This window comes from Oncorhynchus tshawytscha, linkage group LG14 (genome assembly GCF_018296145.1).
Source record: "Oncorhynchus tshawytscha isolate Ot180627B linkage group LG14, Otsh_v2.0, whole genome shotgun sequence".
Classification (NCBI taxonomy): domain Eukaryota; kingdom Metazoa; phylum Chordata; class Actinopteri; order Salmoniformes; family Salmonidae; genus Oncorhynchus; species Oncorhynchus tshawytscha.
In genome coordinates, this window is record NC_056442.1 from 52,190,297 (window position 1) to 52,206,074 (window position 15,778).

Here is a 15,778-nt window from a genome sequence, read left to right on the forward strand (position 1 = left end):
CACACACACACCTCCATAAACACAGCAATATAAGGAAGACAGGTAACACATTGTCTTGGTTGAGCTTTTTTGGTTGTGATGGTTATCACCTTTTATAGTTGCTGAGTGGGTACAGTGAAGTTGTAAAACACACACACACGCACACACACACACACGCACACACACGCACACGCACGCAGACACACACACACATACTATCTCTCTTTCTTGCTATCGCTTACACACAGATATAAATACATACAGAGTATTGATTTACATGTTCACACACCAACACATATACAGGCAGTGTTATATGGTCGGTAGGACCTAATTGCAGAGTGGTATGATATAACGTGGATGAGACAGAGCACGGCGCGACGGAGTAGTAAGGCAAGAAGCAGTGTGAGGTGAGACAACTTCTAACTCACTGGGGAACATAGTCTCAGATCGGGTATTCATAACTATACTATATTATCGTGTGTTTAGAACTACATTTTATTTGAGTATGACACAAACAGTTGCCGGCTGAAGGTACTGTGCGACCTAGCTTCAACTGTTGCTGGCCTACCTTATCTGTGATCGTTTAAAGCAGACCTCAGGCAGGATACAAAAAGTTGTTCAAAAGCTAATCATTCTGCGTCATCGCAAAAGAGATACACTGTGTGTAGTTTATTGCGTAAAGGGGATAAAGCCGGCGAGAGGGATGCCTGTAGACAATGCATAGAGAAAGAATAACTATTAGGTAAAACAGATAAATTACCATCATGGATAGCGAAATGAGGTAATTACAGGGAGTGTTAGACATGCATTAGTCTGAAGTCCTCGATTCTCTTTCATCAAGCGTCAAGAGAATAAACGTCTACCTGTTGCACAATTGTCAGCTAGAAAACCTATGTTGTGAAATACAAATGTGTTCATTTGTAACTAAAGAAGTTCAGTGTTAATCATGCTCTATTTCATGAAACTTCTACAATCTAGTTTGTCCTTGTCATGCAGCCCTAGCCATTTTAGGGCTGGATTCAATCTGTATTGCGGAAGACCTACATTAAAATTGGAATGTATTTTCCCGATTGAGCTGACACAGTATTTCCCATATAAGCACTCTCCACGAACACTCAAACATTGTTTTTACTTCTGTAATATAGATTAAATCCAAACTTTAGATCGTGTTAGTTATAGAGGTGAGAATTTGACCCTGTTTGTTAATGATAGTGCCTTGGCAGCAGCTAATGGGGATCCATAATAAATACAAAATACAAATAGTATCAAGTCAAATCCTTAAAGTCAAATGTTATTTGTCACGTTTCATAAAGGGAAAGTGTGGACTAACAGGGAAATGATTACTTATGGGCCATTCCCAACAAAGCACAGAGAAAGAAAATAGAGAAATAATAGACAAGTTAAACACATAATAATAGATACACAATGAATAACGATAACTTGGCTATATACTCTGTGTACGGAGTCTATGTGCAGGTTTATGAGGTAATTGAGGTAGTTATGTACATAAAACTGGGAATAAACTGGCAGATAGTAAACAGTAGCAGCAGCATGTGATGAGTCGAAAAAGTGAAGGAAAAAAGCAGGTAACTATTTTAATAACTATTAATCTGTCTTATGGCTTGCTGGTAGACCCTGTTCAGGGTCCTGTTGGTCCAAACTATTGATCAGTCTTATGGCTTGCTGGTAGACCCTGTTCAGGGTCCTGTTGGTTCAAACTATTGATCCGTCTTATGGCTTGCTGGTAGACCCTGTTCAGGGTCCTGTTGGTCCAAACTATTGATCCGTCTTATGGCTTGCTGGTAGACCCTGTTCAGGGTCCTGTTGGTCCAAACTATTGATCTGTCTTATGGCTTGCTGGTAGACCCTGTTCAGGGTCCTGTTGGTCCAAACTATTGATCAGTCTTATGGCTTGCTGGTAGACCCTGTTCAGGGTCCTGTTGGTCCAAACTATTGATCAGTCTTATGGCTTGCTGGTAGACCCTGTTCAGGGTCCTGTTGGTCCAAACTATTGATCAGTCTTATGGCTTGCTGGTAGACCCTGTACAGGGTCCTGTTGGTTCCAAACTATTGATCTGTCATATGGCTTGCTGGTAGACCCTGTTCAGGGTCCTGTTGGTCCAAACTATTGATCTGTCTTATGGCTTGCTGGTAGACCCAGTTCAGGGTCCTGTTGGTCCAAACTATTGATCAGTCTTATGGCTTGCTGGTAGACCCTGTTCAGGGTCCTGTTGGTCCAAACTATTGATCAGTCGTATGGCTTGCTGGTAGACCCTGTTCAGGGTCCTGTTGGTCCAAACTATTGATCCGTCTTATGGCTTGCTGGTAGACCCTGTTCAGGGTCCTGTTGGTGCAAACTATTGATCAGTCTTATGGCCTGCTGGTAGACCCTGTTCAGGGTCCTGTTGGTCCAAACTATTGATCAGTCTTATGACTTGCTGGTAGACCCTATTCAGGGTCCTGTTGGTTCCAAACTATTGATCAGTCATATGGCTTGCTGGTAGACCCTATTCAGGGTCCTGTTGGTTCCAAACTATTGATCAGTCATATGGCTTGCTGGTAGACCCTATTCAGGGTCCTGTTGGTCCAAACTATTGATCAGTCGTATGGCTTGCTGGTAGACCCTGTTCAGGGTCCTGTTGGTCCAAACTATTGATCTGTCTTATGGCTTGCTGGTAGACCCTGTTCAGGGTCCTGTTGCTTCCAAACTATTGATCTGTCATATGGCTTGCTGGTAGACCCTGTTCAGGGTCCTGTTGGTCCAAACTATAGATCCGTCTTATGGCTTGCTGGTAGACCCTGTTCAGGGTCCTGTTGGTCCAAACTATTGATCAGTCTTATGGCTTGCTGGTAGACCCTGTTCAGGGTCCTGTTGGTCCAAACTATTGATCAGTCGTATGGCTTGCTGGTAGACCCTGTTCAGGGTCCTGTTGGTCCAAACTATTGATCCGTCTTATGGCTTGCTGGTAGACTCTGTTCAGGGTCCTGTTGGTCCAAACTATTGATCCGTCTTATGGCTTGCTGGTAGACCCTGTTCAGGGTCCTGTTGGTTTAAACTATTGATCAGTCTTATGGCTTGCTGGTAGACCCTGTTCAGGGTCCTGTTGGTCCAAACTATTGATCAGTCTTATGGCTTGCTGGTAGACCCTGTTCAGGGTCCTGTTGGTCCAAACTATTGATCAGTCGTATGGCTTGCTGGTAGACCCTGTTCAGGGTCCTGTTGGTCCAAACTATTGATCCGTCTTATGGCTTGCTGGTAGACTCTGTTCAGGGTCCTGTTGGTCCAAACTATTGATCCGTCTTATGGCTTGCTGGTAGACCCTGTTCAGGGTCCTGTTGGTGCAAACTATTGATCAGTCTTATGGCTTGCTGGTAGACCCTGTTCAGGGTCCTGTTGGTCCAAACTATTGATCAGTCTTATGGCTTGCTGGTAGACCCTATTCAGGGTCCTGTTGGTTCCAAACTATTGATCAGTCATATGGCTTGCTGGTAGACCCTATTCAGGGTCCTGTTGGTTCCAAACTATTGATCAGTCATATGGCTTGCTGGTAGACCCTATTCAGGGTCCTGTTGGTCCAAACTATTGATCAGTCGTATGGCTTGCTGGTAGACCCTGTTCAGGGTCCTGTTGGTCCACACTATTGATCAGTCTGATGGCTTGCTGGTAGACCCTGTACAGGGTCCTGTTGGTCCAAACTATTGATCAGTCTTATGGCTTGCTGGTAGACCCTGTACAGGGTCCTGTTGGTCCAAACTATTGATCAGTCTTATGGCTTGCTGGTAGACCCTGTTCAGGGTCCTGTTGGTCCAAACTATTGATCAGTCTTATGGCTTGCTGGTAGACCCTGTTCAGGGTCCTGTTGGTCCAAACTATTGATCAGTCTTATGGCTTGCTGGTAGACCCTATTCAGGGTCCTGTTGGTCCAAACTATTGATCAGTCTTATGGCTTGCTGGTAGACCCTGTTCAGGGTCCTGTTGGTCCAAACTATTGATCAGTCTTATGGCTTGCTGGTAGACCCTGTTCAGGCTCCTGTTGGTCCAAACTATTGATCAGTCTTATGGCTTGCTGGTAGACCCTGTTCAGGGTCCTGTTGGTCCAAACTATTGATCAGTCTTATGGCTTGCTGGTAGACCCTGTTCAGGGTCCTGTTGGTCCAAACTATTGATCAGTCTTATGGCTTGCTGGTAGACCCTGTTCAGGGTCCTGTTGGTCCAAACTATTGATCAGTCTTATGGCTTGCTGGTAGACCCTATTCAGGGTCCTGTTGGTCCAAACTATTAATTCGTCTGATGGCTTGCTGGTAGACCCTGTTCAGGGTCCTGTTGGTCCGAACTATTGATCAGTCTTATGGCTTGCTGGTAGACCCTGTTCAGGGTCCTATTGGTCCAAACTATTGATCAGTCTTATGGCTTGCTGGTAGACCCTGTTCAGGGTCCTGTTGGTCCAAACTATTGATCAGTCTTATGGCTTGCTGGTAGACCCTGTTCAGGGTCCTGTTGGTCCAAACTATTGATCCGTCTTATGGCTTGCTGGTAGACCCTGTTCAGGGTCCTGTTTGTTCCAAACTATTGATCCGTCTTATGGCTTGCGGGTAGACCCTGTTCAGGGTCCTGTTGGTCCAAACTATTGATCAGTCTTATGGCTTGCTGGTAGACCCTGTTCAGGGTCCTGTTGGTCCAAACTATTGATCCGTCTTATGGCTTGCTGGTAGACCCTGTTCAGGGTCCTGTTTGTTCCAAACTATTGATCCGTCTTATGGCTTGCGGGTAGACCCTGTTCAGGGTCCTGTTGGTCCAAACTATTGATCCGTCTTATGGCTTGCGGGTAGACCCTGTTCAGGGTCCTGTTGGTTCCAAACTTCAGTAACGCTTGCCGTGCAGTTGCAGAGAGAACAGTCTATGACTTGGGTGGCTGGAGTCTTTGACAATTTTTAGGGCCTCACTCTTACACCGCCTGATGTAGAGATCCAGGATGGCAGGGAGCTGGGCCGCAGTGATGTGCCTTACGGTCGAAGGCCAAGCAGTTGCCATGCCAAATGAGGATGCAGCTAGTCAAGTTGCTTTCAATGGCGTAGCTTTGATATTTTCAACCTCCCGAGGGTGAAGATAAATTGTGGTGACCTATGCACGATTGTGTTGGTGTGGTTGGATCATTGACAGATCATTAGTGATGCGGACATAGAGGAACTTGAAGCTCTCGACCCGCTCAACAACAGCCCTGTCGATAGCCCTGTAGTCCACCATCAGCTCCTTTGTCATCTGTGGATCTGTTGGCGCGGTATGCGCATTGGAATGGGTCCAGGGTGTCTAGGATGACGGTGTTGATGTTAGCCATGACCAGCCTTTCAAAGTATTTCATGGCTACAGATGTGAGTGCGACGGGCGACAGTCATTGAGACAGGTTACTCTTGGGCACAGGGAGTATGGTGGTCTGATTGAAACATGGGTATTACAAACTGGGTCAGGGAGAGGTTGAAAATGTCAGTCAAGACACTTGGAATCGAATCCGGTTCTGTAGTGACGCCTCAAGCACTGCGATGCAGTGCCTTAGACCGCTGCGCCACTCAGGAGTCCCTGAGATGATGCTTTTCTATGTGTTTTTCACCTCTAGTTGCACACGTGTTATGCTGGTAGAAATGGAAGTAGACAGATTTCAGTTTCTCAGCATTAATATCACTGGCCAGCAGGAACATCTCTGGATGAGCATGTTTCCTATTGGTTGAGTGAGGTCTTAGTGTCAGCTTCGATTTGTGGCCGAAAATAGACAGCAACGAAAAATATAGATGAAAACTCTCTTGGTAAATAGTATGGTCTACAGCTTATATTCTATCTCAGGTGAGCAGAACCTCGCCACCCTCCTTGAGCATACCTGAAGCTGCCACAAGATGTTGTCTGAAGGGTCCTGTTGGTTACAGAGCTGAGACTTTGACCCTGTATGTTAATGATAGTATAGATGGTGTCTTGAAGGGTCCTGTTGGTTACAGAGCTGAGACTTTGACCCTGTAATGTTAATGATAGTATAGATGGTGTGACGTAGAAGTCCGTCACTGGCCGCGGGCAGCATTTGGTTCTTTAACGCACATACATATTCATCACTCCTCCCTGCGCCATTATACCATAAGTTAACAATGTGGGTCGACACACAATTTAACTTCTGTCTTGGTGCATGCATTTCACACTTGTCAATGTTCATATTTGAGAGATACAATAATTATTATACTTATCAATGTTGTGGATGAGCACATTGTTTGTTTGTTCTGTTCCTCTCTCTCCATCTCTGTAGCTTCTGGGTATGCTGGAAAAGGACCCGAGCTAAGGGAATTGGGTTGGCTTTATAGTGCCTGTCCCAAATGGCTCATTAATGCATATGGGCATATTGAAAGATATTGTCAGTAATGATGTAATGTTGTAAATGTTATGTTGTGATATTGTTTAAAACCGTGTTGCAATGTATATCCTTTAGTATGTTTAGTTCATGGAAAATGTAGGTTTGTATTGTTAATTGATTAATTAATTAGGGTTAATTGTTCTGAGGGGAGGGGCTAGCCCTACAAAAGGAGCCTCTCTCCAGTCTCTAAGGGGGATCTTTTGGATTGAGCTGTGGATGGGGCAGCATTGTTGTTAAGCTGTCCCATAAGGTAGATGTTGATGGCAGTACTGTTATTTTCTGTTCCGGAATCACTTGTAAATAAACACCTTTGCACAGAAGAACTTTTGCGGTTCCGCCATCTTTTTATTTTTATAGAGGTTAGGTTATCCAGTTTAGCCATCTGGCCTACTCTACGTGACAGATGGTGTCTTGAAGGGTCCTGTTGGTTACAGAGCTGAGACTTTGACCCTGTAATGTTAATGATAGTATAGATGGTGTCTTGAAGGGTCCTGTTGGTTACAGAGCTGAGACTTTGACCCTGTCTGTTAATGATAGTATAGATGGTTTCTGAAGGGTCCTTGTGGAGCTCAAGTAGAACTGCTATTTCGACATCAACAAGAGGTCAAAGGTCCTTATCATATGTTTGACAATGCAAATGATTTTGGAACATGTTTAAAGTTCATATGGAGCAGTTGGTGACAGTGTGTTTGAGTCTGAACAGACCATGTCCACTGTGTGTTTGAGTCTGAACAGACCATGTCCACTGTGTGTTTGTGTCTGACAGACCATGTCCACTGTGTGTGTTTGAGTCTGACAGACCATGTCCGCTGTGTGTTTTTGTGTCTGACAGCCTATGTCCGCTATGTGTGTGTTTGAGTCTGACAGACCATGTCCACTGTGTGTTTGTGTCTGACAGACCATGTCCACTGTGTGTTTTTGTGTCTGACAGACCATGTCCACTGTGTGTGTTTGTGTCTGACAGACCATGTCCACTGTGTGTGTTTGAGTCTGACAGACCATGTCCACTGTGTGTGTTTGAGTCTGACAGACCATGTCCACTGTGTGTGTTTGAGTCTGACAGACCATGTCCACTGTGTGTGTTTGTGTCTGACAGACCATGTCCACTGTGTGTGTTTGAGTCTGACAGACCATGTCCACTGTGTGTTTGAGTCTGACAGGCCATGTCCACTGTGTGTTTGAGTCTGACAGACCATGTCCACTGTGTGTTTGAGTCTGACAGGCCATGTCCACTGTGTGTTTGTGTCTGACAGACCATGTCCACTGTGTGTGTTTGAGTCTGACAGACCATGTCCACTGTGTGTTTGTGTCTGACAGACCATGTCCACTGTGTGTGTTTGAGTCTGACAGACCATGTCCACTGTGTGTTTGAGTCTGACAGGCCATGTCCACTGTGTGTTTGTGTCTGACAGACCATGTCCACTGTGTGTGTTTGTGTCTGACAGACCATGTCCACTGTGTGTGTTTGAGTCTGACAGACCATGTCCACTGTGTGTGTTTGAGTCTGACAGACCATGTCCACTGTGTGTGTTTGAGTCTGACAGACCATGTCCACTGTGTGTGTTTGAGTCTGACAGACCATGTCCACTGTGTGTGTTTGAGTCTGACAGACCATGTCCACTGTGTGTGTTTGAGTCTGACAGACCATGTCCACTGTGTGTGTTTGAGTCTGACAGACCATGTCCACTGTGTGTGTTTGAGTCTGACAGACCATGTCCACTGTGTGTGCTGCTGTGTCACGTAATATATGACTGTGTTTTTTAGTGGTGATTTGTGGTGTGTTAATTGATTGCGGGCAAATGGTGACACAAAAACGTTCCTCGGCGGTCTGTATGCGTGTCCTTCACACCACATTAAACAAGCTGGCCATGCGCCTCATATACACACACACACACACACACACATAAACAGGCGCACACACACACACACACACACACACACACACACACACACACACACATAACCAGGCGCACACACACACACGCGCACGCACGCGCGCGCACACACACACACACACACACACACACAGAAACACACACACAGACTCACCTTGCCTGTGCCTTCACCAGTACTGGGACTGGAGCCTAATGGCTAGGGAGATATGATGGGTCTGTTTATAATGGCTAGGGAGATATGATGGGTCTGTTTATAATGGCTGGTGCTGCTCTGGTAAGCACTAGGAACACTGAACCACTCAGTATTGAGTACTCTCTCTAACACACACACACACACACACACACACACACACACACACACACACACACACACACACACTCCACCTTGCCTTCTTCCTATCCCACTGCCTGACTTTCTCTCTCCAGTCCATTTGTCATGTCTGCTGTTAGTGAGAAACAAGCTGATTGAGCCGGGGATGATACAGAGTGAAATGTGGTTGTCCCCAATGAAGGAGACTGACATGTGTCCTCAGGCCCTTTTCCTAGAACAGCAGTAGTGTCCTCTAGTGTCCTCAGGTCCTTTTCCTTGACAGCAGTGATGTCCTCAGGTCCTTTTCCTAGAACAGCAGTAGTGTCCTCAGGTCCTTTTCCTAGAACAGCAGTAGTGTCCTCTAGTGTCCTCAGGTCCTTTTCCTAGAACAGCAGTAGTGTCCTCTAGTGTCCTCAGGTCCTTTTCCTAGAACAGCAGTAGTGTCCTCTAGTGTCCTCAGGTCCTTTTCCTAGAACAGCAGTAGTGTCCTCTAGTGTCCTCAGGTCCTTTTCCTAGAACAGCAGTAGTGTCCTCAGGCCCTTTTCCTAGAACAGCAGTATTGTCCTCTAGTGTCCTCAGGTCCTTTTCCTAGAACAGCAGTATTGTCCTCTAGTGTCCTCAGGTCCTTTTACTAGAACAGCAGTATTGTCCTCTAGTGTCCTCAGGTCCTTTTCCTAGAACAGCAGTAGTGTCCTGTGGTGTCCTCAGGCCCTTTTCCTAGAACAGCAGTATTGTCCTCTAGTGTCCTCAGGTCCTTTTCCTAGAACAGCAGTGCTGTCCTGTGGTGTCCTCAGGTCCTTTTACTAGAACAGCAGTATTGTCCTCTAGTGTCCTCAGGTCCTTTTCCTAGAACAGCAGTAGTGTCCTGTGGTGTCCTCAGGCCCTTTTCCTATTACAGCAGTAGTGTCCTGTGGTGTCCTCAGGCCCTTTTCCTAGAACAGCAGTAGTGTCCTCTAGTGTCCTCAGGTCCTTTTCCTTGACAGCAGTGATGTCCTCAGGTCCTTTTCCTAGAACAGCAGTAGTGTCCTCAGGTCCTTTTCCTAGAACAGCAGTAGTGTCCTCTAGTGTCCTCAGGTCCTTTTCCTTGACAGCAGTGCTGTCCTGCGGTGTCCTCAGGTCCTTTTCCTAGAACAGCAGTAGTGTCCTCTAGTGTCCTCAGGTCCTTTTCCTTGGCAGCAGTAGCTATTGTCCATAACATAGCTAATAAATAATATACATTATAATAATAAATTCCATTTAGCAGATTATTTTATCCCAACGTGGCTTACAGTCATACGTACATACATTTTTTATGTATAGGCGGTCCCGGGATTTGAACATTGGCATTGCAAGAGCCATGCTCTAGTCTACTAACTGAACTACAGATGATCTGCAATAAGGCCTTGTTGACAACATGATAGAACTGACTTGTGTTCATCAGAGGTGATTACCGGTGACACACAGAATGTATATTTTGTTTGGCGAATGTATATTTCTTTACTGTGTCTTCCTGTGTGCCTGTGTTAGATGGGGATTCGGAAGTTTTCAGGGTTGGAGGTGACTCTGACAGTCCTATTCCTGCTGGTGACAACAGTGGCAGTTGCTTTAGTTGCTCTAATGGCTACTGGGGAACCTGCAGTTATCAAAGACGGTGAGAACACACACACACACACGCACACACACACACACACACACACACACACACACACACACACACACATACACATACACATACACATACACACACACACACACACGCACACACACAACAGAGAAAGGGGACAGGGCTGAGGACAGTAAGGCTTGTTTTGGGGGCATAATACAGATATTATGACAGCTGTCACTCCAAATAACAAACAACTTTCTAGAGGGAAGACAATGCCAACCACACAAACACACACACACACCAACACTCTCTCTCGCTCTCTCTCCCTTCCTGTCTCTCTCTCTCTCTTTTCCGGTCACTGCTCATGGTTTTGGTTTGTATATTAGGGATGAGACAGAACCATGCCCCAGTCTGCTTAAACTCATCCTCTCTGCTTGGTCAACGTCTTGCCCCAGTCTGATTAAACTCATCCTCTCTGCTTGGTCAACGTCATGCCCCTGTCTGCTTCCACTCATCCTCTCTGCTTGGTCAGCGTCATGCCCCAGTCTGCTTCCACTCATCCTCTCTGCTTGGTCAACGTCATGCCCCAGTCTGCTTCCACTCATCCTCTCTGCTTGGTCATCATGACTTCATGCCCCAGACAGTCACTCAAAGGGCAGAGACATTAGTAACATCATTTGTGTAATTATTCCTACTCCTCACAAAAAAATATGTAAACATTTAATTTACTCAATGTCAAGTGAACTCATGAATTCCAGCCTAAGCTGAAATTGGCAGATGCTTATCAGTGATGATTTGTGATTGGTAGTTGGGTCAGTGTTTGGTCAGTAGAAACATATTCCCTGTATGCTCTGACAGAGACCACAGGCACCGTGATTCCAGAATGTCCCGTTATTCCACTGGGGGAGAGAGTCGACTGTTTCCCTGACGCCGGTGCATCTAAGGTATGTTTCCATGGAGACCTGGGTGACCTGGGTCCTCTACACGTCTCATCATTCCTAAAGGATTTACTTTCCCATCATTACTAAACAGGACGTAGATATCAGGAGTACCGAACCCTCCTCCTGGAGAGCTACCCTCCTGCAGGTTTTACTTCAAACTCTTATCTAGCACGTTACAACTTGGTTGGAGTAAAAACCTGCATTCCCAGTAGCTATCAAGGAGGACCGTAGCCATACATAGCATTATACATGCTGATGATGATGATGATTCCTTTCCTTCACTAGCTGGGGTGTCTGCAGCGAGGCTGTTGTTGGAGTCCATTGGATGAGAGAAACACTCCATGGTGCTTCTTCTCCACCAATCACGGCTACTCGGTGGTGCGCGAGGAGAGACCCAACATCTACAGTGAGTTCTACCTCCACCCCCCCCCATCCACCCTCTTTCCATATCTCTTATTTTCAACCCTTCTCTCGCTCCCCCTAAGGCATGATTTCATGTACATATAAAATGTACAGCATATTGCGGAACATGATAGACATGGTATCACTACTTCATTCACCGTCAGTCCTGAGCCTCAGGGAACCGTCTTTGCTCAGATGAGAAAATAACTCAGAACATATCATGCCCTGTACTAGAAATTGCTTTTGAATTTGCCGTCTTCTGCTTTTAACTTTTTTTCTTTCAATACCTTTGCGCTTGTGATTGGAGGCTTGTCGGCCCTTCTGAAAAGGAAGGTTGCCCCCTCTCTATTTGGTGAAGACATAGAGGAGCTGGCTTTCCATGCTGACTTGCAGACAGTGAACCGACTGAGATTCAAGGTACAAACACACACACACACACACTGTCACTTGTAATCCACACCAAAACACATGTCCTCGTGACCCCTGTCCCCGTGTTTTGTCTCTAAACACATGTCCTCGTGACCCCTGTCCCTGTGTTTTGTCTCAAAACACACGTCCTCCTGACCCCTGTCCCCGTGTTTTGTCTCTAAACACATGTCCTCGTGACCCCTGTCACCGTGTTTTGTCTCAAAACACATGTCCTCCTGACCCCTGTCCCCGTGTTTTGTCTCTAAACACATGTCCTCCTGACCCCTGTCCCCGTGTTTTGTCTCTAAACACATGTCCTCGTGACCCCTGTCCCCGTGTTTTGGCTCAAAACACATGTCCTCCTGACCCCCGTCCCTGTGTTTTGTCTCCAGATCTCAGATGCCCATAAGCAGCGATTTGAGGTTCCCCATGAGCACATCAAGCCCCCTGCCACACATCCCTCTGGTTCCTTTAACTACGAGGTAGAGCTCACACACAACCCCTTCGGCTTCCAAGTACGCAGGGCGGCCACCAAGAAAGTCCTGTGAGTTTCTTTCTAAATTGTGTCTTTCTGTCAGTCTCAAAAAGTCTCTGTCAAATCCATCAGTATTTCTGTTACAGTCCAACCTGGGTACTAATGCTCTCAAGCCTGTACGTCTGGTTACAACACCTCACAGTTGATCCTCATAGAGGTGCTGTGGACCACGCAGTCGCTTCATTAATATGTATTATTCTGTCAGAACGCCAAAGACGTACACGCTCGCACGTACACGCTCGCACGTACACGCGCATGCACACACATGCACGACACGTTTGTTTTCTGTGTTCCATGTCAGTCTCCCTTGGTGACCGTGTGGTTACGTCTGTGTCACTCTGAGCATGCTCAGTCGGTCTGTGTGACATCACAGTCATCATGCCTACTGATTACATCTCCAACCCATCAAATGAACCTTTATGCAGACTCACTGTAAAACCACGATTATGACCCCTGTTATTTATTTACCCTTTATTTACCTAGGCATACAGATTTTTACCTTGTCACCTCTGGAATTTGATCTATAAACTTTTCGGTTCCTGGCCCAACACTCTAACCACTAGGCTACCTGCCGCCCACTAGGCTACATGCCCCTGTTAAAACCATGATAATGACTTCTGTTAAAACCATGATTATGACCCGTTAAAACCTTGATAATGACTTTTGTTAAGACCATGATAATGACTCCTGTTAAAACCATGATTATGACCCGTTAAAACTATGATAATGACTTCTGTTAAGACCATGATAATGACTCCTGTTAAAACCATGATTATGACCCGTTAAAACTATGATAATGACGTCTGTTAAGACCATGATAATAACTCCTGTTAAAACTATGATACTGACTTCTGTTAAAACCATGATAATGACTTCTGTTAAAACTCTGATAATGACTCCTGTTAAAACTATGATACTGACTTCTGTTAAAACCATGATAATGACTCCTGTTAAAACTATGATACTGACTTCTGTTAAAACCATGATAATGACTCCTGTTAAAACTATGATACTGACTTCTGTTAAAACCATGATAATGACTCCTGTTAAAACTATGATAATGACTCCTGTTAAAACCATGATAATGACTTCTGTTAAAACTATGATAATGACTCCTGTTAAAACTATGATACTGACTTCTGTTAAAACCATGATAATGACTCCTGTTAAAACTATGATAATGACTTCTGTTAAAACCATGATAATGACTCCTGTTAAAACTATGATACTGACTTCTGTTAAAACCATGATAATGACTCCTGTTAAAACTATGATACTGACTTCTGTTAAAACCATGATAATGACTTCTGTTAAAACTCTGATAATGACTCCTGTTAAAACCATGATACTGACTTCTGTTAAAACCATGATAATGACGTCTGTTAAGACCATGATAATGACTCCTGTTAAAACTATGATACTGACTTCTGTTAAAACCATGATAATGACTCCTGTTAAAACCATGATACTGACTTCTGTTAAAACCATGATAATGACGTCTGTTAAGACCATGATAATGACTCCTGTTAAAACTATGATACTGACTTCTGTTAAAACCATGATAATGACTCCTGTTAAAACTATGATACTGACTTCTGTTAAAACCATGATAATGACTCCTGTTAAAACTATGATAATGACTTCTGTTAAAACCATGATAATGACTCCTGTTAAAACTATGATACTGACTTCTGTTAAAACCATGATAATGACTCCTGTTAAAACTATGATAATGACTCCTGTTAAAACCATGATAATGACTTCTGTTAAAACTCTGATAATGACTCCTGTTAAAACTATGATACTGACTTCTGTTAAAACCATGATAATGACTCCTGTTAAAACTATGATAATGACTCCTGTTAAAACCATGATAATGACTCCTGTTAAAACTATGATAATGACTTCTGTTAAAACCATGATAATGACTCCTGTTAAAACTATGATACTGACTTCTGTTAAAACCATGATAATGACTTCTGTTAAAACTCTGATAATGACTCCTGTTAAAACCATGATACTGACTTCTGTTAAAACCATGATAATGACGTCTGTTAAGACCATGATAATGACTCCTGTTAAAACTATGATACTGACTTCTGTTAAGACCATGATAATGACTCCTGTTAAAACCATGATACTGACTTCTGTTAAAACCATGATAATGACGTCTGTTAAGACCATGATAATGACTCCTGTTAAAACTATGATACTGACTTCTGTTAAAACCATGATAATGACTCCTGTTAAAACCATGATACTGACTTCTGTTAAAACCATGATAATGACGTCTGTTAAGACCATGATAATGACTCCTGTTAAAACTACGATACTGACTTCTGTTAAAACCATGATAATGACTCCTGTTAAAACTAAAGCACTACCAAGTGCTTGTTTTAGAGCAGATTTTTGGGGGTCAATATTTTTAGACCAATTTTTGGGGGTCAATATTATAATATATATTACAATATAAGATAGATTTCTTTCGGGACTATATTCAATATAATGAAAATGTCTCAAACAGCCATGTATGCATTAATATATCTATTTTAAATCAAACAATACATTTGACTTACCAATCTAACTACATAACAACATAATGGGAAAACATGCTATTTGAATGGTAAAAATCCCTTTCACATCCTCACATCTCTCCTCATTGCTCATATTACATGCTGCTGTTTAAATCAAATTTGATTGGTCACATACACATATCTAGCAGATGTTATTGCTGGGTGTAGGGAGAACTAGCTCAATGGCGATAACATTTGCTACCAAGCCATCAATGTGCAAAATATCTAAAAAGGAGAGTGGGGGTAGGAAAGCAAATGAAACGACGATGCTGTTTTGTCTGAATGACTCAAATATGCCCATAGTTTGACGCGTGCTGATCTACAGCTTCCTTGGTCCATATGCAGGAAAATTATCAGATAGTTAATAAACCTATTGCCAACCTTTATTTAGGCTTTTTAAAACAGTTCCTTCTTTCCCCATAACGACAATCGTCTAATCCGACTATCAACTTCAATTTACGAATACGATTGCGGCTGGTCAGATCATCACAGTGGTGAAATAGTTAACATTGTAAGTCAGATGTCAGACGGCTCGTTGACGAAAATGTTAAAAATGATAACCAGCTAATGGTTGCTTAGCTACGCTGGTTATTAGCTCCTATCTGATGTCTTAGCACCATGTTTATCTCGTCAAACAGGTAGCATAGCAGCTAATATAGCTAGTTAGCTAACCCCACAGATTAAAGGGTTAAACCACTACTGTTATTGCTGCTGGTAAACAGCACTGAGTGACATGTAAATTAATTCACCTTTCACTCCAC

At 43.9% G+C, this 15,778-nt stretch overlaps 1 protein-coding gene across 1 annotated transcript in view; it reads left to right on the forward strand.

The window, feature by feature from the left end:
* The first annotated feature begins 243 nt into the window (after window positions 1-243).
* si (sucrase-isomaltase (alpha-glucosidase)) overlaps window positions 244-15,778 on the forward strand; it is a 106,833-nt gene continuing 91,298 nt past the window's right edge. Inside the window, 6 exon segments of the mRNA XM_042296571.1 lie at window positions 244-386; window positions 10,080-10,203; window positions 11,017-11,102; window positions 11,385-11,505; window positions 11,809-11,918; window positions 12,302-12,453. Coding sequence (XP_042152505.1) covers window positions 10,080-10,203; window positions 11,017-11,102; window positions 11,385-11,505; window positions 11,809-11,918; window positions 12,302-12,453 — 593 coding nt within the window. The 5' untranslated portion in view covers window positions 244-386.